The sequence below is a fragment of the Sparus aurata genome, chromosome 4, assembly GCF_900880675.1.
Source record: "Sparus aurata chromosome 4, fSpaAur1.1, whole genome shotgun sequence".
NCBI classification, from domain to species: domain Eukaryota; kingdom Metazoa; phylum Chordata; class Actinopteri; order Spariformes; family Sparidae; genus Sparus; species Sparus aurata.
In genome coordinates this window covers 23980731-24000953 of record NC_044190.1, presented here as the reverse complement: position 1 = coordinate 24000953, position 20223 = coordinate 23980731, and the positions used below count along the sequence as shown (strand labels likewise).

The 20223-nt window shown below is 41.2% G+C and overlaps 1 protein-coding gene across 2 annotated transcripts in view; it reads right to left on the bottom strand.

The window, feature by feature from the left end:
• Positions 1 to 20223, bottom strand: part of tub (TUB bipartite transcription factor) — a 72923-nt gene that overhangs the window by 14369 nt on the left and 38331 nt on the right. The window contains exons 1-4 of one of the 2 annotated variants that reach the window (XM_030413646.1): positions 13754 to 14213; positions 5587 to 5638; positions 2488 to 2650; positions 560 to 697 (exon numbers count right to left, since the gene is read on the bottom strand). In XM_030413646.1, the coding sequence (XP_030269506.1) occupies positions 560 to 697; positions 2488 to 2650; positions 5587 to 5638; positions 13754 to 13791 (391 nt within the window). In that variant the 5' untranslated portion in view covers positions 13792 to 14213. Of the gene's footprint in view, positions 1 to 559; positions 698 to 2487; positions 2651 to 5586; positions 5639 to 13753; positions 14214 to 20223 lie in introns of those variants that run through there. The other variant, XM_030413645.1, reaches the window with a different exon arrangement.

Here is a 20223-nt window from a genome sequence, read left to right as displayed (position 1 = left end):
TTCAAAACTCAACTCGGTTTTTCCTCTTCCATCTTAAGACTGATTTACGCCTCTACGGGTGGTGTGTGAGGAGGCCGACGGCACTCACAGTCGCACATCGTTACAGACATTTGAGCTCTGACAACACGGCACCACAGCGGTGGCTAAGAGCGCGGCTTCACTGGCTGTTGCCAGATGTGGCTTCAGAAATCAGCAGGCCGTCCATTATGTGAGGACTGTAAAGAGGACTTTCAACAGACAGTCGCAGCTGCTGGGTTACAAGGACTTTGCCTCTTCTCTTTCAGGCTGTGGGTCGATTCTAATGACTTGAATCGGCTTCTTGTTTTGGTGTTTGGTGCATAAATATAGTGAGACAGAGAACAATACTTTTAAAAACAAAATAAAATGCAATAAATGCTGTGTTTCTACTGTAAATACCCCCTGTCTGTTTTGTCTTCAGCATCTTGTGCCTTTTTCCGACCGCCTCCTCTGTAATTCAATCAGTCCTTCCATTTCTCTCGGCTCTAATTATTCCTCACTCCTGTCTGTCACCCGTTCATCTCAATACTCGCAGGCTGACCTTTGTGTTTCCCCTTCCTCTCCTTCTTCTCGCTGCCCGTCTGCGGGGTGGAGCTCGCCGACGCTTTGCCCTTTTTGGCCGAGCGAGGTGGCTGCACGTCTGCTGTCACCTTGACCACCTCCTGTTCAGCTTCTTGCACTAAACGCAGGGGTCGGAGAGGAGCAGCAGCACACGGAGGGCGAGCAGGGCCGATGGACAGAGAAGGAGAGAAGTGGAAGAGAGATTCAGGCGACAAGAAATAAATTAGAAATATGAATTAAAAGAAAAAAGTTTATGCTGTATATCAGCTAATACAGAGCAGTGGTATGTCTGAGCGTTATTATTTGAGTCTCTGGCATAAAATAATTATATCAAAATAAACTAGAAAGTCATAAATGTTAAGCAAACAATCTTTGCAGAATCAAAAAGGCAACTGTTGCACTGGTTTGTTTAACACCTCGGGCTGCAGCTAATTACTATTTTCATTATCGATTAATCTGCCCATCTAAATGTCTGTAGGAAATGTCCATCCCAATTCCTCATAATTTCTTTAAAGTCTTTTTCTGTCAATGGAAAACCCAAAGATACTCAGTTCAGAATGATATAAAACAGAGGGAAGCAGGAAATCTCCATATTTCAGAGGCTGAAAACAGCATTTTCTTTCATCTTTGACTAGACCTTAGAGCCCAAACTGTTAACTGTCATGGGAGCTGTTGAATAAAATCACCATTTTCTTAGAGAATAGATCAAATACACTTGTGATTGTTGTGTTTGAGGATGATGAAGTTATTATTACCCTTCTTTCCATCAGTGTATTAGCCTACTACAGAGTTAAATTGTGTCAATATAATTGCTTCTCTCTGCATCAAATAGGACAGTTTGTGGCCCTGAGCCCAGCAACTGGCCCTCAGAACGGAGGATTAGATGGCTGCTCTGGTTTTCTGGGTGTAGATAAGGAGACCTCATCAGTCCCAGGACTAATACCACTTCTGCTCTGGAGTGGACAGATTTGCAGCAGCACAGTGTAAAGCGCCTGTAATGGATGATGCAGTGTGTTGTATTGGTTCCACATGGGCTGGTAAGACAGCAACAGCGTCGTTATTCACAGTTTCATTGGTTTGTGTTCTGTGCTACTTCGGCCCAACAACCAGTATGTTTACATTTATACATAATCTGTCATAGGCTGCTACTGTCTGTACATCTACATTTCATTTCCTTTCAACACAACATCTCATATCACATTCAGAACATATTAATGACCTTATTTTCATCTCAGGAGGTGGGAGAGATAAAGGTGCAACCAGGTCTCCAAAATAAGCGTTTGCCAAGTACGTTTCTGCAAAACCACAGATAAGTTCAAACTGAACGGCTCTTTATGGTGCAAGTTTTACATTTGTTTAGGTTGAATTTTCCATTGGTTGGAAACCATTTGGTTAGGAAAACATTATGGCCATGTTTAAAATGTTCGTTTTGGTTACCACGATCATGGCGGGAGATGGTCTGACTACACGTGAAAAAGTAGGTAACATCTTTGGGTCTCTTCTAGGTAAACAAATACCTGCTTTTGATGCCTAAATGATATTCTAAGCCATAAAATGATGTTGTCACAACCCAAAAACTCAGTGTGTTTTTGCCTGAAGCTAACTAGATCAAAAACAAAACAAGAAAGAAATGTAAAATTGCAACATAAAGAAATGTGAAGTTTCAACATGTCCATGGTTTGCAGAATGTTACTTGACAAAATCTATTTTGGCGATGGCTTTGGTTAATTCTAGTTCTATTTGGGAAAAGAAACAAAAACTGCATGAACATAAAATCTCTCTCAGCCCAAGAACAGTCGCTTCATGTCAATGAGACAGATCCATCAGAGAAGTTGCCGGAAATCTTTGATTGTTCAGCGCAGTGTTTCTTAAACGCTCTGCCTGAGCTCTCTGCAGAGTTGTGCTTACCGTGGTAAATGGTGCTGCTGTTGCTGCTGAGGTAGGATTCCACCAGTGGAGCCTGTTCCTCACTCTGTTTAGTCCGACGAGTGCGAGACCTCCCGTCCACGTTAGACTGGACCATCAGAGGCTCCTGTCTCTTCTTCTTCTGCTTCTGTTCAAGGAGCGCTCGCTGTTGTGTAGGTCGCGTGTGTGGGCGTGCGCACAAAGAGGCCCAGATTAAAAGAGGGGTAATGAAGGCACAGCTTCATCATATGGAAACATTGCATCCTCCTATTATGCATCGTTAAATGGAATAAATTAAGTTAAAACAAACATCTATTTCCTCGCAGAGTGATTATATAGAAATGTAGCTGCCAATTGTTTAAGATTAACTCAACTATGGTCAGTAAACCATGTCAACATCTTTAGGAGGCAAATCTTTATACTCCTCTGGTGAAACACATAAATCCTCAGAGATAACACAGAGCACATAATATTTTTCCTCTTAAACTGATTGTGATAAACACTCTTGAGGCTGCGCAGATTTTCTTGCAGTTATCTTCACACAGTTTTTTGGAGAGAGAGAGTGCTGGATTTAAGCAACTGGCAACAACACATTCTCAGATAAATCTGTTGAGTCAAGAGACCAATCTGAGGATGTTTCAAGGATGTGCTGCCTAAACCTCCCGGACCTGAGGCTGGATATAGCTATTCATCTGGACGATCTGTCAGCTATATGCAAGTCTTCAAACCAGAGCTCATCAAATATTGAAGGTTTCTATTAGTGGAGAGTTCAGGCTGCAGAGCATCCGAGCCTTACAGAATCCACGTAAAGCGCGAGTCTTTGCCAAGACGGCGATGGAAATAACAGGAGGCGCATTTACACGGGGATTTGATTGTTAAGGCTCTGACATGTGGGCCGGCACCAAACATAAACTTCAGGATAAAAGGTTTCAAAAGCACAGATACAACCAAGCTTCTCTCTTTTATAAACAAGGGATAACCAATAAAAAAAGAGGCTTTGTATCAGCGTCACACTGTACTCTAAGCCCTGTCGAGCGAGACGTTAAATTAAGATGTAATACATTTTCATACCTAAATTAGTCATTAACATTAAATTACTTTATGGTAATCAATACAGCTATTAATCAATAATAATTTCTGATGTTTAATAATTAATTTGATGTTAACATCTTGGTGAAGTGATTAATGAGCATAAGAATGGTATTTTTAATTAATTAAAGCACAGATGAAAAGCTGTTCACTTGCCTGTGAGGCAGTGCACCTAAGAGGCCTTCCCATTGATTAATTATTTTAAAAAAAACTGCAGAAGCATTTGATGCAGCTCCAACTGCACGATTGAACATGAATGTTTTGATTATAGACTCTATTCATCTTTTTTTCTACTTCAGAAAAAATATCTGGATATCAGAGACCAACAGCAGTTTGCACTATGTAAAGAAGAAGGGCTGAAAATGGTTGAGCTGCAGCCAGGGCACGATGTCGCTGAGAACAAACAATGACAACTGTTTGAACAGCCTAAGGCTGCCACACAAAATCTTGTACTCTAAATCATGATGTAGTAGAGATTACTATTTTTCTTTTTCATTTTGTTCTCACATTCTTTTGACCCCACTTCCTTTGCTGCCCTCTCCTCATCACTCATTTGCTCTTTACTCTCGGTCACACCTTGTTTACTTGCTTAGGTTCACCTGAGCCCTTCCTATTTAAAGACTGCACACCAACTCGTTCATTCTTTTCACCTTCACTTGACGTGGCATTATTAGTAAGGGGCGTTTCCTATTCAAAGTACTTTTCCTGCATCAATTGTACTTTAACTGAGAACTTATCCTGAGACTCGTTTGACTTATTGTATACATTTTATCACGTATTTCATTCATATTTCTTTGATTTTCGAGATATAAGTCTTTGTTTAAAGATAAAAGTCCTGAGGTTTCCTGGTTCTCCCTGCATTCTGATCATGTTAATGACGGTGGTCAGCTTATTCTGAAACCTACGTAATCTATGATCAAAATACATGACAGACATACTGATACATGTCAGTGAGAGGTCGAATCCCGTCATTTAAGATCACTAGAGTATAAATGCTGCTGGTATCGTTTGTATCATTAATAATTTATCCACTTTATTTAAACATCTATAAGTCATTACTTGCTGTACAGGGTACATCTAGAAACTTATAAGACCTGTAACCACTGATGGAATGTACAGTAAGTGAGTTAGTACATTTACTTAACTACAATTGTATTATTTTTGTGTAGTTTATATATATATAGATAGATAGATAGATAGATAGATATAAACAGTAGATATCTCTGCAACAAAATACGTAAACGTCATGATACTCCTACTCCTTCACTTTTTTTTGATAATTTTAGTTAGTTTTTGAACATTTTCAACTGAAATTCTTACATCTTGCCCCTTTAATACTTTCACTTAATAAGTCATGTGTATGGGTGACTTTAGCTTTTACCAAAGTGATATTTAAACACAGTGTCTTTACTTTTAATCTAAGTTTTAAAAAAATCACTGCAATTAACAGATACACCCCAACCTCTCTGATCAACACACAGTAACAGATAACGATAGAGTACACTTCTGATTGAATTCATTTCCATTTGAAGATGCAGACTTAGCAATGAATATTTGTTTTACCTTAAAACACTTTAAAAAGGAGGGCATAACAATAAGGTTCAATCACAACTGACAATTGCAAAACTTTAGCCTCCTGAATCTAGATTATCATAATGTCTTATAATATGAAAGGTTTGAAAGGTACTGATGGCTGATTTATCAGCATGAGATGTGGGTATATGTACATTTTCTTTTTAGGACAATGGACATGTACACACAAATAAAGCCCAATCACAATACAACATTCTTAATCTAGGCTATGACATGTTTCATAATCTTCAATATTTCAGAGCCTCATACAGCCTCTCATTAGAACAGCACTCAAAGAGATAACAAGTCCCGGCTGGCCATTTGTGTCCCCAATGATGGAGCAGCGGAAGTTTGTGTCATGATAAAACTGCTCTGTTATAATTGATTTTGCCTGTGTTACGTCATTATCAGAAGAGCAGTGAAGGATGGTATAAGATGTACCTGTCTGTCCAGTTTCTGCTGCCGGAGGTTGGTGCCTTCGTCGTCTAAAGTGCTGCAGAGAAATTGGAAAGAATGGTGTTAAAAGTGCTTTACAGATGTTTTTATCATAACATTTTCCAAATTTTCCAAAGAATTACATTTTTATTTTTAATTCACTTAGTGGTCTGATTGAATTGTAAGAGAAGGCTGAACACTTAACACTCTGACTGTATTTTAGCTTCATTGCCTCATATATATGGTAATGAAGCTTGTGGACTTCAGTGCACATTTGTTTCTGCTTCAAAACATTTAATTTTCACAATGAACCCTGAATCATCCTCATGGCTGTGTTTATTTCTGTTTGTAAATCAGTTATTAAAAAGGTGTTTTTTTTATTGCTTTGTGAATTATCTTGAACACAATTTCCTGCAACAATTTATGGCTTACAGAGGGATTAAAAGCATCGAAGAAGATTTTTATGTCTTACATATAAAAAAACAAAAAAGACACTTAAAGAATAAAATAGCTGGCAACACGTCACCATTCAGTTAATTAATTTACTTTACTGCTTCAGATACAAAGTCCGAATGGGAAACGCAGTCAGTTACAGAATAAGCATCATCCGATGGGCACTGAGGCAGTTAAAGCTAGGGTCTGTAATGTTGTTCAGAAACACATTTTGTTATACTGGGTGAAATGATCCTGCTATCCTGAGAGTAGTCAATACATTATGTATTCAGAAAAAGGAACGAAAATAATCGGACCTCTGTGGCAGCTGTAGGACTGAGAAAAAGCTGACCAATCAGTGCCATCTGGCCCGGATAACACGGATTGGTCAGATGCCTTCATGTCTCGTTCTGTCCCTCCCTCCTCCGCGTGTGCACACGTTACGTTTCACTGTTGCCAGAAAAATTTAGCGCACTCCTCTGCAGAAATACAGAGTTGCAGGAGAAGACGTTCATTTGGTTACAATGGCAGAGAAAATGCAGCCAGCGTTACTTGTAACAGCTCACAAGGTCAAGGAAAAGAAAGCCTGAGGCAGAAAAGGCTGCAACGAAAAAGGCTCTGGATAAAGAAAGAAGTCGGACCGAGTCAACATCGGTGCAGCGTTTGAGCGGTGGAGAAGACTGGGGCATGTGAAGGGCTTGAAAAGTGATGCAGAGGTTGCTCTCTTTCTGTTTGACAGGTAATTATTTGTTTTGTTTCAGGGGGATTTGTTATTTTCATGAAATATGTGAGGTTTGCCAACTTGGCTACGTTTGTAGCTCATATTAGCCCAATGCTAACGTTGGCTTCTTTGTGTGTTGTTTTTTGCCATGAGAATGGCTAATGAGTCGGCCCAATTTCCACTGGATAGGGGTCCACTGCGTTGCGGCTCCAATCTGGTTTTGTTCCGCCTTCCGGCAATCCCCACCGGTTGTGGTTCGAGTCCGCCAGGGCGCAGTACGTAGACTGCTGGCCTCACGATGTGTGCTGGTGTCAACACGGAGTGTTTTATTTTTGAAAAGTAACTGGATGTAGTTTGTTATTTTGGCGCTTGATTTCCTGTCTGCTCCGTGCTAAATTCAGCTGAATTGCTGCGTCTTGCTCCGGCATCTCCTCACTGCTGAGTCCCACTGCCAGATGCGCGTTCAAGTTTGTGGGGGCGTGGCTTTGGACGGAGCACTGACGGGAGGGGGGGTGGAACTTAGAGGAGGTGCCACTTTCAACTCTTGCTAGCTCTCTTGCTAGCTCTCCAGGATTGTAGACCCTAGCTTTAAATGAGAGCGTATGTGCATACACAGATAAGGAGGGTTGTCACAGCACTATCAGTGAGTGTCTTCTTAGTGGGTCAAAAAAGGAATATAATCAGACTTCAACCTGATGCTGTCATAATGTCCAGAGAAAAAGATGAGGAAGAGGAACATGGCAACCAAGACATTCTAGGTCTGACCAGAGGTTAGAGTTCCTTCTTCATCTCCTACTCTGTGTCTCTGAAATTACATTTGTATATCACTTGAATTGATTTCATAATTCATTGTGCTGAACAACAATTGCTGTTTGGGGTTCACAAAGACAACATTTCTTTAGCTGGATAAAAATGCTCTGCAAGGCAAAGAGGTTGCTGGGGATGGCTGGAGGCTACACAAAGTGCATGACTGTGAGTTTAGGTTAAACAAAAGCATGTCAGTTAAGGTTGAAGAAAGATTGTGCTTTTGTTAAATGGTGATGAGTAATCTTGTCTCAAGTCAAGCAGGATTTCAGTCACAGTCTATATAATAACGTCACTGTAAATGGTGCACAGCATTCATGTTTTTTGTGTTCATTTGAATGGCCAGGATAATGTTTATCAAATATAACAATCAAGAACAATTTCACACCAACATACTACAGGTCCAAGCAACCAGCACAACCACAGACCTTAACATCAACCAGTTTTGTGAGTTGTTGAGTTAAAAGAAATGTTATAAACCTTGAGAATGGCTGTCTTTTTGAATTTGAATTATTTTGGCTTTCTTGGTAATTTCAAATGTTATACATTCATTGCGTTTGTCCCTATATGTGCATTTGCATCAAGAGACGAGGTGTGTTTAGAGTGAGATGTCGTAACGCCTGATGCCACATTTGAACCGACAAGCTGTCCCCCTGTGATCTGATCACCAAAGACGTCTGTTACCCGGAATAAACAGCCTCATGGTTTATGATAATGCAGTGCAGTGAGGATACAGACGGTGCAAAGAGGAGACGAGGGTATACGATGATATGGTATAGATCTGCCTGTTTCTCACTGTTATCAGAGATTCCAGTCTGCAGTACAGTTCTCTATAGTTTTCATATTATTTGGATATTCCTGTTCATATTTGCTCTTTGTCGCTCATCACTTTATCATCAAAACATGGTTTTGATATTGCTTTCTTTTAGGGGGCACTGCAGCCCACTCAGCACCCCTAGTTCCCGGGTCCACAGTCTCTTCTATTACTAAAAAAGACCAATAAACAAAGACCATTCCCTGATCTTGTATTCTTGATAATGTATTTAAAGACTGCCTATTTTGGAGTAAGACTAATGAAATACTGCACGTTGTCAGTGAACATTTCAAGGATATGTTCAGTATCAACATCACTGTCATTGTCATTTACAACTTGTCAGGTATGTTAACTACCAACTTTTTCTTAATATAGTAGAACACGTAATTTGCCAACATTATAAAGAGTTGTTCATGAAATTTGCTGTTTCCATGAATGTAATTTCTAGGAGACAGAGCTGTCATCCCCCCTTTTCGGATCCATTCCCCCTTTCCTAAATGAACCTCTCCTTTCACCGACACAATGCTTTATAACCTCGAGATTTATAGTTTGGTGTCAGGATGCATCTTCAAGAGGTTGAACTCTAAATTAAGCCATAAAAAGTTGCAGCTCAAATCTGCAGTGTCACTGGAGGGGCAGATCTCAACTACGTCAACAGAGATTAAGTTATACTGCAGCGAACCCAATTGTCGCTGTTTATCTTAACACTTGAGAATCTGCGCCAGTGAACATATGGACAGCAGCGTCTGTCACAAGAAAGGCAGGAGACACACAGAGTCTTGTGATGGTGGGTGTCATATGCTGTACAGATTGAGAAGCTGTTTGAGGCACACTGATGATTTTGGCCTACAAAGACTACATTTGACACAGCGTCGATTGTTCAGAGAGACGGCTGAAGAATACGATACTTTCATTCACTAAAAACAACACCGGCCTAACAGTCGAAAGCTCTACGGAAACTTTTCAAGCACTCCTGCTGCGTGATTCACCTCTCTAGTGTCCGTATGCTCGATGTGCTCCAGTATGTTCACCACTCGGTTCTAACCTTCATTATTCAACCGGACAGCAGCTGTTCTTCACCTACACACTTCACCTTCCAGGAGAGTATTTAATGGATGAAAGAGACTCTGTGTGTACTCCATCAGGGACTTCACTGTAGCTACAGCATTCGCCCCGTCAGTCTTTCAAGTGTAAGTGTCGCCAGGTTATCCCTGTTGGTGTTTGTGGAGCGATGTGACTGAAACCATGCTGCTGCTGTCAGTGTTTACATATCTCTCAAAACCATTTTTGAGTCCTCTGCCGACTTGTTGATGTTTCTTCAGCTCAGAGCCCTGAGAATCCTCAGAGGTTCCTAATTATTGTTCAATGAGCTACAGCAGAAGAACAAAGGATGAAAGAGGGGAGGGGGAGGGGGTTTCTGCTGATGTGTGATGAAGGAGAAAATGATGGTGTTTTTTCAGCTCTCTAAAAAGGTGCAATTTGCAGAATATGGACAGAATTCGATTGCAGCTCCAGAAACAGTGGGGGGCTTTTTAGCGGAGGGGCAGCGTATCACCAGAATGATGGACAGGTGCTGCTCTTGGCTACCTGTCATACCCGCTAATTAGTTAATGGCTCAGGTAGCGGTCAGTGGTGGAGCCAGTGGCCTTGAAGTTTGTCTATACCAGGACCTTGGATCACAGTTGGAGTTTGGCAAGTAAACACGGCTGGACACCAAACCAGGATTGACCACAACCTCCAAGACCGACGGAGGTCAGTTTGACAACAGGGGGATAATGTATGGAGGTGATTTACAGAAGCTATGACCAAGACTATGACTTCACGGACAAGAAACAGCAGGCGGGACGGGAAAAAGAAGCGCCAGAGAGTCGGACATCATTTATTTTGACTAAACCAGAGGTGATTGTGGGAGGACAAACCAAGACTATATCAGTGAGTTTTATCTAGTTTGTGTCAAGTGTGAAAGAAGTGTATTTTACAATGAGTTAACGAGGCAATTACGTTTGTCTTAGTTCAGTCAATGCAGAATTCATTTCCACGTTTGCATTCATCATGTTCCATTTTTCACTTGTTGATTTGTTATCCCTCAGCTTGCTTAGAAGCAACTGCGGTTTTCATGTCCCATCAAGTCGTACTGGTGCATGATAAATAAAGCCATCAGCTGGTTTGTCAGCTTGATTGATGAGCATTTTAAACTCCTCATCCCTCTGTTAAAAGCCCAAATGTGACAGTGGATAGTCAGTCCTGCTGCCACAGCTTGGATGGATGTTCAGTCTACCTGTATCACTGCACTACCGACTCTAGTTGGACAACAAAAGCTCACACAAACGCAATAGAAATATTTTTTCCACCCACGCCTCGTTAGAAATACAGACAAAGCACTCCACGTCTGCAATCAGAGTAATCAAGTGTGCAGATAGGCTTCAGACAGGAAGATAATGACATAGCCGATCCTGTTGAGGTCAAACAGCTCATTATTGCAGAGTCTCTGGTCACTCCTGTTCAGCTCCAAACCTATGCTGAGGTTTAAAGGAGGTTTTATATTATGTTCTGGTGGAGGAACATACGTGTTCACTGTGAAGCAGTGCAAATGAAAACTGGATATGGACTGTGTGATGACCGTTAAGTTGACCACCATTAGCCATGACGGAACATGTTAACCAACCCAACTGAAACCTAATTGTGAAAGCCGGCGTTGAAATTTAAAAAACTTTGAAGTGAGAAGGTCACAGCAATCATGAAACAACAAAGAAAACATTAAATATGAAGAAGGAAGGATCTGCACACTGAGGTACCTTGATAAAGCCAAGATAGTGGTTACTGGACCTTAATTGTCAAGTCTTGTGAACATCTAGTCAACAAAAGCTTGTATTCATTATTAACTACTTGCACTGGGAAAGTTTAGAGGAGACCACTTTTTCTATTAAAACTGAGAATCTATATTACATATTCAAGCCACTGAGCTATGTGATCTGATGTTTTTGAAAACAGATGTTGTGGCTCATCATATGTTCTGATGTCTGTACGCCAAGATTTAAGTCAAAATGTATATTAAATTTCGATTCTTATAAATAAAAAACAATTTTATAACTAGCTGTAACACAATCACTATATTTGCAGCCCGGGTGTCAGGATATAATGTGATGTTAGGAGGTAACATTCCTGCAAACGTCCAAGATTTGCATTTGTACCAAACACTGTATATCACGTTCACATTATATGTTTATTAGCCGCCTTTCACATCAGGAGATGGAGGGGGTGGCTGCCAAACAACCGACTGCAGTTTGAGTCACACCACTGGATATTTTTAAGGACATCTTGGGACATTGCCAGTCATTCACAGAAAGTATGACCATCTCCTTCTGTGATCAAGGCAACCAAAACCTGTATTTTCAGCCAAACCATGATGTTTTTCCAGGCCTAACCAAGTGGTTTCTGTGCATAAACTTGACCAGAGCAGAAGCACAGCGTTGAAATTGAAATTTCAACCTTAACAAATGTAAAGTTGGAACATAAAGACATGTAAATAACTGTGGTTTTGCACGAATATACTTAGCTAACATTAACTCTGGCGATTGCGTTGATATTTGCAATAAACAGCAGATCAAGTTCAAGGAAGCACTGTTGACAAGCTGATGCTGTGAAACTCAGGACTGATTTGGATTTCTCCTGATCAAAATATTGTTAAAAATGTTGGCTGCTGTACTGAATTTGTTCTGACTCGAAACTATTAAAAGTTTAATTTGGACACAGAAATAGCAGATTTTCCATCAACTCTGCCAGCCATGAGTGAATTTGGCACTCAGTGACGGATTTTACTGCCACTGAGACTCCTCATCACACTTTTTAAAAATAGTTAATGCGTGACAGTCATTGGCTGATGATTCTGCAGGAGCACCTGGAAACACTGGAGAGCAATCCCAAAATGTAATGACCTTGTAAGTAAAGTAAATAAGAAACATATATTTAACACTGAAAACTCATACTATCCAGATCATTAAACACCTTATGTACAATAACTCATTCCAGATAAGATTTTCTTTCATTTTTTGTACCAATTTCACATTTCTTTTCTTTGTCAAGAGCTTACAATGTTGTGCTTTCCTCTCAGGGTAAGACAAATATAAAACAAGAGACTTGCCTGAGTATTCAGACACTGCAAAGCAAATCTCATGAATTTGCTCCCCGCAGAGAGGAGCTACTGTACGATTGCTGCGTCTTTGAGGATGTGTGCGCTTGAGAGATGGGTGCCCTTCATTCTGTCAATTTCTGTGAACGCATGTGCTGCATACATCTAATGAGATGAGCGAGCCACACAGTGCAGCGGTCTCCTCCAACTCTGCACCGAGGTCCATGCATTTTTCGTAGCAGCTTCACGGGAAGAGTAAAACTGCTCACCTCGGATTGTGGTTCACGTATTGTTCAATGACTGCATCTTCCCATTGCTGCACCAGTCATGAAATAATTCTCTTTATTTAATGATGTCATAAGAAGCTGTTTCTGACTGTTATTTTTGACATGACACCTGATGATGTGTGTTTTCTACACTGTTTTCCAGAAGTTTCAAATGAAATCATGATAAAGATCACTCTCTGCCCTCGACCTGATGCAGTCTCATTCTGAAATTCGTGGACTGCCACCGTAACTTATAGCAACCGTGAGCCAATAGCATCAAAGTAAGCGGGGAACCATGGCAATGGGTGTTCAATCAGAGGAAAGAGCCAGCAGCGTTAGTACTGCACTTGAAATGATGAAAGCAGATGTAGGGTCCCCTGCTAAAAAGCTCATAACAGCTCGCACTTTTGTTCTTTACAAACAGACACTTTGCTCCAAACATCATGCAAGACGGATGATTTTTGCACACATGCATGCATTTGCACGCGGGTACTTGAACAGTGATTTTTCAAGAAAATGTGTGCCATATGACCTACATCCTACATTCATGACGTTCCAGTGTAACTACTACCGCTGAATCCAACCTAGCTGCGCTATTTCTGAATCAAACTAAAGGCAGAATTACACATGAACCGATAAGGAGCTAAATTGAGACCTCAATAGTTTATGCAGCTGCAAATCCTGGGACTCACTTTTTGCATTTTTTTTCTTTTCTCTAGTACTCAGCCTTGGTCTCAAATATCAGCACATAAGAGCAAGATTTCTTCACTAAACATGTTCATATTAGCCAACAAAAGATTATCATGCCACCAAAGAGAGACAAAAAAAAGCCAGTTTCCATCCTTTGTGTTTGCTTTTATTGTGCCTACTCAATGTGACCGTTATCAGTCTGATCTCCTTGTCAAACACACACAAACATACACAAACACACACGCACACACACACACACTGCCTCAAATGATGAACACTGTGCCCTTTCCTGTGTTCTCAGGAATGTGGTACAGTACCTGTAGGGGATCCAGTCGGAGGAGTGCTTGGAGCTCATTCTGTATCAATCACTTTGACTGCTGCTGCCTGACTGCGAGGCTAACGGCCTGCAACAGCACCGGTGCAAGTGGCTACGGGGGTCTGAGGACAGCGATCACAGCCAGAGAGCCCACATCGCCTGTTCATCCTCTGCACGCAGCCCTTTATCCCCAGCCTGCCTGTGCTTCTTCGTGCGTCCTCTAGCTGAGGGGCAGCAGATGACTAACAATCCAGACAGACAGCCGCACTCCTCAGTCATGCACGCCGAGCGCATGAAATAGCCGTTTTCTTCTCTCCCATGTGGACGCTTCCAGTCAATGCCTCTCCTCTTCTCTCTTCTTCTCCCATCCACCGCCTCTGCTCCTGCTCCGTGCTGGCTCTCTTCCCTCGCTCGCACTCCGTAGGCTCTATCTAAATCTCCCTCCGTTTCTTGCCCTTTAAATCCCCCCCCCCCTTCCTCCCTCCCCTCCCCTCCCTTTGCCTCCCTTCCTTCCCTCTCTGTCCAAATCTCGCTCTGTGCCTCTCTGCCCAATCTATCTCTCGTTATCTCTTGTGCAGCATCACCTTCAGCGGCATCAAGTGTGAAGCCTTAAGCGAAAAAAAGGGAATAGAGATTCCCCATTGTCTTGCCTCTCTGATACTCCATCTTTGCTATTTCTACACCGTGCCAACCCCCCCATCTCTCTCTCTCTCTCTCTCTCACTCTCTCTCTCTCCACACACACACACACACACACACACACTCTCTGACATACTCTATCTTTCTTGCCTGTGTTGCATGAGGCATGTAAAGCAGAGACTTTTTGATGTGTTTTTCTGGACCCATAATTTATTTATTCCCGCAGAGTAAGAGGCATTAGCATACGACTGTGCAGACTAGTGTTAACAGCCTTTTAATTCAACACTCTCTAAAGCCAGACAAAGGCACCCTGTGATAGTGCCACAGCTCTGAACCTCTCTCACACACATCTGCTTCCGCCCTCAGTCTGCCACCCCTCACTGTCACCACGCAAACACACACATCGCTCACTGTGCTCCCAGGGTTATTCAGGAGCCCGTCTATTGACAGTTAAACCACAGCGCTTTACAAGGAGTCAATTCATGTCAACTCCATCAAACAACTCAAGTTTTAAGTGTGTAATCCCCAGCCTTAGTTTGTTGATCTTAATACAGTGAAAACATATGAAACAAACCTGAGAATATAATTTGGGGGAACAGAATGTGTCGCCTATGGGTACAGATGAAAACATCTTGTCTCCCCACCAAAAACAACCTCGGGCTAAATTGCATTTGCTGCATTTCATCATCCTTGTGTTTTGCCGCACCAATCCCTATTATATATTCACATGGATTGAGGACATTCAATGCACCAAACCACTGTGGGAAACACAAATCAGTCCAGGCACAAACACACGTCTATTATTGCAGAGGCATTTGTAATGTGTTGAAGCGTGCATTGTGCTTCCATTATCCCAAGGTCGGGACTTGTATCATGTGCTGATCAGATTAAACACACTGCGCTGCGTGGTGGAGCTGTAATATAGAATTCAGGATTGCACGAATGTTATTCAGGCGACGAGAAGTCAAACACTGGAGTCACTATGGAGTTCATACGTGCATCTTCCCCTCAATTATTTATTGTAAAAAGAAAAGAAAAAAACATCCCTGATAGCGTTCAGGGGTAGAATGCCAAAGTAACCCACGAAGAAAAGAGTGGACGACTCAAGAGATACAGAGACATTTCTGATGAGTTATATAAAGTCTGAGGCTAAATCTTTGGTTTGGTTCTTTTAATACATCAATCTCTTTAATTTAAAACATTAAATTAAAGGCTGATGTATTAAATTAACCAAACTAGATGTAAACCAATATGCCTGCATAATAAATAACAATGACTAAATTAATATATTTTAAAAGCAGTGCTGGGTCGGTTATTAAAATACAAATTCTGATCTCACACTCACAACTCATATTAAAGATTTCTCACTTTACATCTTATTTTATATTTCTTACCTTACACTACTTGCCTGATGAGCCAGATGTTTGGGTTTTTTTATACAGAAAAGTGTTTCCCACACATATGATTTCCTTGGGCAGTTCTTCCAGGTATATCAACAGCTGCCCAAGTATGTCAAATCCACATAGCTTAGCATTTTATTGGCTACATTTATTAGTGTCTATCCATGCGAGAGAATAGCGGCATTGAGATCGAATAGCTAGTGGGCAGGACAATCTGCGGTCTCCAGTCGTGTGATGCAACTTCTCCTAAAGCAGAATAGCGTGTAAAAAAATCCAAAATGCAAGGTGGATGTGGTTTTTATGGCCCTTATCTGTTAAATCAACTGGCTTGCAAGACTTGCTACAGACTTACTACAGACTTGCCGTAACAAAGAAAAAAATCTAAAACCTAAAGAACTGAATCTCTAGCTTTTTAATTTGTGAACTTTAAAATGTGCTATTTGGAAGAAAAGCTGACATTTGAGTCTCATTCCAGCGTCAGGGTAACGAGTTTGGGAATGAGACTCACAAATCAACTTTTCTTAAAAATAGCACCTTTTAAGGGTGACATATTAGAAAGCCAAAGATTCAAACCTTTAAATGTTTCCTACAACTGAGAACACGTGCTGTCAACAGACACTGTTGGCCTGAAATATAATAACCAAAAAATTGCAAATGTTTCTTTAGGTAAATCGTTCAATGCACTGGAACAAACTAGAATACTAGAAAAAAAGAACTAAAATTGTATCCTTCTCCAGTACTGACAGCATTCAAACCTTATGCCACTGCTTCAATGAAAACATAATGAAACATTGATTGCATTCTCTAATGGTTTGGCCTTTGAAAAATGTCAAGTCACAAAGGCGTTTCAAACAGAAAGAAAGTGTATACAGAGCGGTCAACAGTAAAATAAATCAACTTTCATAGAACAGATCGATTTGTCGCACAGAGTTTCTTCCACCGTGTCACACACCAATTGTGATGTTTGAACTAAATAGAAGACCGAGGACTCGAGTGGGTCACATATTCTTGAGGATATTATTCACTTCTTTGTCGAATGTGGGCTCTCCACTGTTAACCTATTTAATAAAGTGTTTGTTATTCAACTATTACTGTACTGAAAGGCATGTTGACAACAGTTTGTATCTTTGCAAGTGGGCGTTAAAGTTAGATGTCCCTCCTACATAACTAACTGCTGCTGCTTCTTCTGTAACTTATGAAATTGTAACTTCACTACACAATAAAAAAACAAAACAGTTTTTATCCCACCAAACTCAGAGAGAACCTAAGAGACCCATGTTCTTTTTAGTTTTTGTAATTTATCCCATTGTGAAATGATTGTGTTAAGTAACCAAAGCAAAAAAAACCACCCGCATCATCATCATCATCATCATCACTCCTCGTAGGTGCAATTATCCTCGGATTTGAGAAGGAGGACTGCGCTGTAATTAGGCAGATCATCTCGTCTAAACTGAGGATGTCAGCAAGCATCAGCTCTGCCAAAGCCCCTGAGCAAGGCACTTAACTGGGGAGAGAGAGAGAACATGATTCTATATAAAGATTCATTGGAGGGTAACTCCACCCTCAGGTGTGTTTACAGCTCTCAGAGAGTACTTCTGCATATGTGGAAAAAGTAGTTTAAAGTCTTTTGTGGCTCCAGAGGGAGCTGCATGTTATCTGATAAATGTATTTATCAGCTTTATACTTCTTTTCTCACACACTGCAGCAGTCCTCCCCAAGACCTCCAAACACACTTTAACGTGAAAATGGTGGAGTCGCCCCTTTACAAACAGCGATTACCAACAGAAGTTACTGAGAACTGGTTGTGAGATATATATAGATGACTGTCAATCAATGTAACTGCCTGTCAAAGAGCCCCCCCTGTGGTTAATGATGTGTGCCCTGCATATCAGCTGGTGTGATGAAAGTGGCAGCAAATGGAACAAGCCTCTCCACTGAGGAACAGGTGTACGCGCAGCACCCTGCTTAATATTTGATGCTGAAGGGAAGACTTTGAAGTTCGGTCCTGGTCATGGGAGACTTAGGAGTGGGAGTGGAGGCTGACTTTCATATAATTTCACAGAGACAAATGTACGTATATTCTCCTTCCTTACTAGACCGGAGTGTTTTCTTCCTCCTTCTTTATCCCTTTTCCCTGCGGCCTAATAGCCATTACAGCATTAAACAGCAAATGATAAGATCCTCGCGACAAATTCGATTTTTCCCAGTCCAGAGTTTGTACAGTTTTCCCAGAGGCATTTTATTGTTGGTAACAGGAGGCCAGCAGTATCAGTAATTATAATAATGGTCCTGGCATGGAAGGCACACTCTGATGTGAAAATGGATCTCTGGCTTGTGTCTGCCTGTCTTAGTCAGACTGTCTGCATCACAGCTGCAGAGCACATAGCCTTAATAATACAGCAGCCTGATCAGGCATGAAGGACATGTTCCCACTGATGAGCAGCATCTACTGTATTTCTATAGCTTATATCACATGCAAATCAACCAAAGAGAGCAGAGAAGCCGTTCCAAACACACAAAAACAAACTTTCTAAAGTGTACACTATATGAGTGGCTTCATCTTTTCCTGGCTGATGCACCTGTGATACACTGGGTTCGCAGCAACTGTGTGCTGTCATGCATCACCAATCAGGGGATTTGCCTTCGAAAGAATATGCCTGTGAACTTCAAGACTTTGGGAAATGGCATGGGTTGCTCCTCCTCTTCAAGACTGCCATTGCTCACTCAGTATCAACACAATCATACCCCATGCTGCAGGCAGTTCTCCTCAAATTATTAAGTTGGAAATTCACAAGTTCACTCCACAGATATTGCAGAGCCTAATGGCAAATAAGGTGGTAAATACCTGTGGTAAACTGGAAATTTGACTTTATAGTAAAACTTGTGACATATGATGGACATTTTGGAAAAGAAGTTACTACATTTTTTACAAGGTACTGGCAAATATGCACCTGTTTAACCCAGGCTCATCGATCCTGGTGCTATTGACACAACTTTACATTTTCAAATTGTGTGATGTGCATTTGTCATAGTCCAATTCTGTGCACCGGTGATACATCAATTCTTCCCTTTAAAGGAGACACATTATGCTCATTTTCAGGTTCATCATTGTGCTTTGGGTTACTACTAGAATAGGTTTACATGCTTTAATGCTCAAAACACACATCAGTTATATCATACTGTCCAGTACTGCAGCACTGTACTCCCCCTCTCTCTGAGACGCTGTTTTAGCTCCTGTCTCTTTAAGGCCCGCCTCCTGAGTACCCAGTCTCCTCTGATTGGTCAGCTCACACATGCCAGACCCAGTGCCGCAACAGAGACGCTGTGTGAAATCAATTTCTAGCTGTCAAATTAGCCACTAGGCATAAATGATGCAAATATGTGACAAGGCGACGTAGTGATGTCACAAAGTCACCGAATTAAAGGTGGGGACTACTGACGAGGAGTTTCAGGAGCAGTGTTTTCTGCGGCAGAGAGGGGCTTCTGTTGGTGCAGACCTTTCTAACTTTCAAGATCCTTGACATGCACAAGAATCTATAAAACACTGAAAGAAAGGGAAAAAACAAAAAAAAAGCACAGTAGGTCTGCTTTCAGTATGGAGAGCAGAGCCATTGTCAGCTGACCTCCAGAATCATCATAGTTAGGTAATAAAAATAAACGCATAACAGGCACAGTAAAGCTGACGTTACGCTGTCCAAGTCGACAATGACATTTGACTGGATGTAAACACCTGTCTACTGGGTCAAAGTCCTGCGTTCCCTTTACATCACATGATGCTTTTAATGCGCAGTGTTGGGACACATATGTTTTCCACATAAATTAAGGAATCAGTATATCACCTGCAAACTTTGGTGCACGTACTGCACACAATTTAAAAGTTTAATGTTGAGTTAAATTTACGCAAATTCGAGCGACTGGGCAGGTGTGTGTCCTGTGTGGGAAGAATTGCTTCACCCTATGTGGTGACAATAACATTAAAACAACACTTCAGTTTGGACCTGGCTTCCATTATGAACACTCAGCAGTAGTTTTTTTTCTTTGTCCAGTTAATGTGATGTGCCAGTTATCAGGTTTTGTGTGACTACTGAGGATTACATTTTGATCAGGTGAAATTTCCCGACTTAACGAGTATGCAAGAACAACCAGAACACACATTAATAACGACCAACCTGCAGTACGTTTGTGATGTAAGTCTCAAAGGGGCTGATTTTGTTCTCCAGATTCGAGGGAAAGCTTTATTTTTCAGCCACATTTGGAGAAGCCTTAAAAATGGTACTGCCTCATCAAACTCTCCTGACATATTCCGCCTTAAAATGCGGGAATTAGGACAAAAAGAGTGAGTCACTAACTGGATCGACATTACGTCATATCCCACATGAGAGCATGCTGTACTTCTGGAGACTGGAGGCAAGCCAAGGGATCCTGTCAACAGC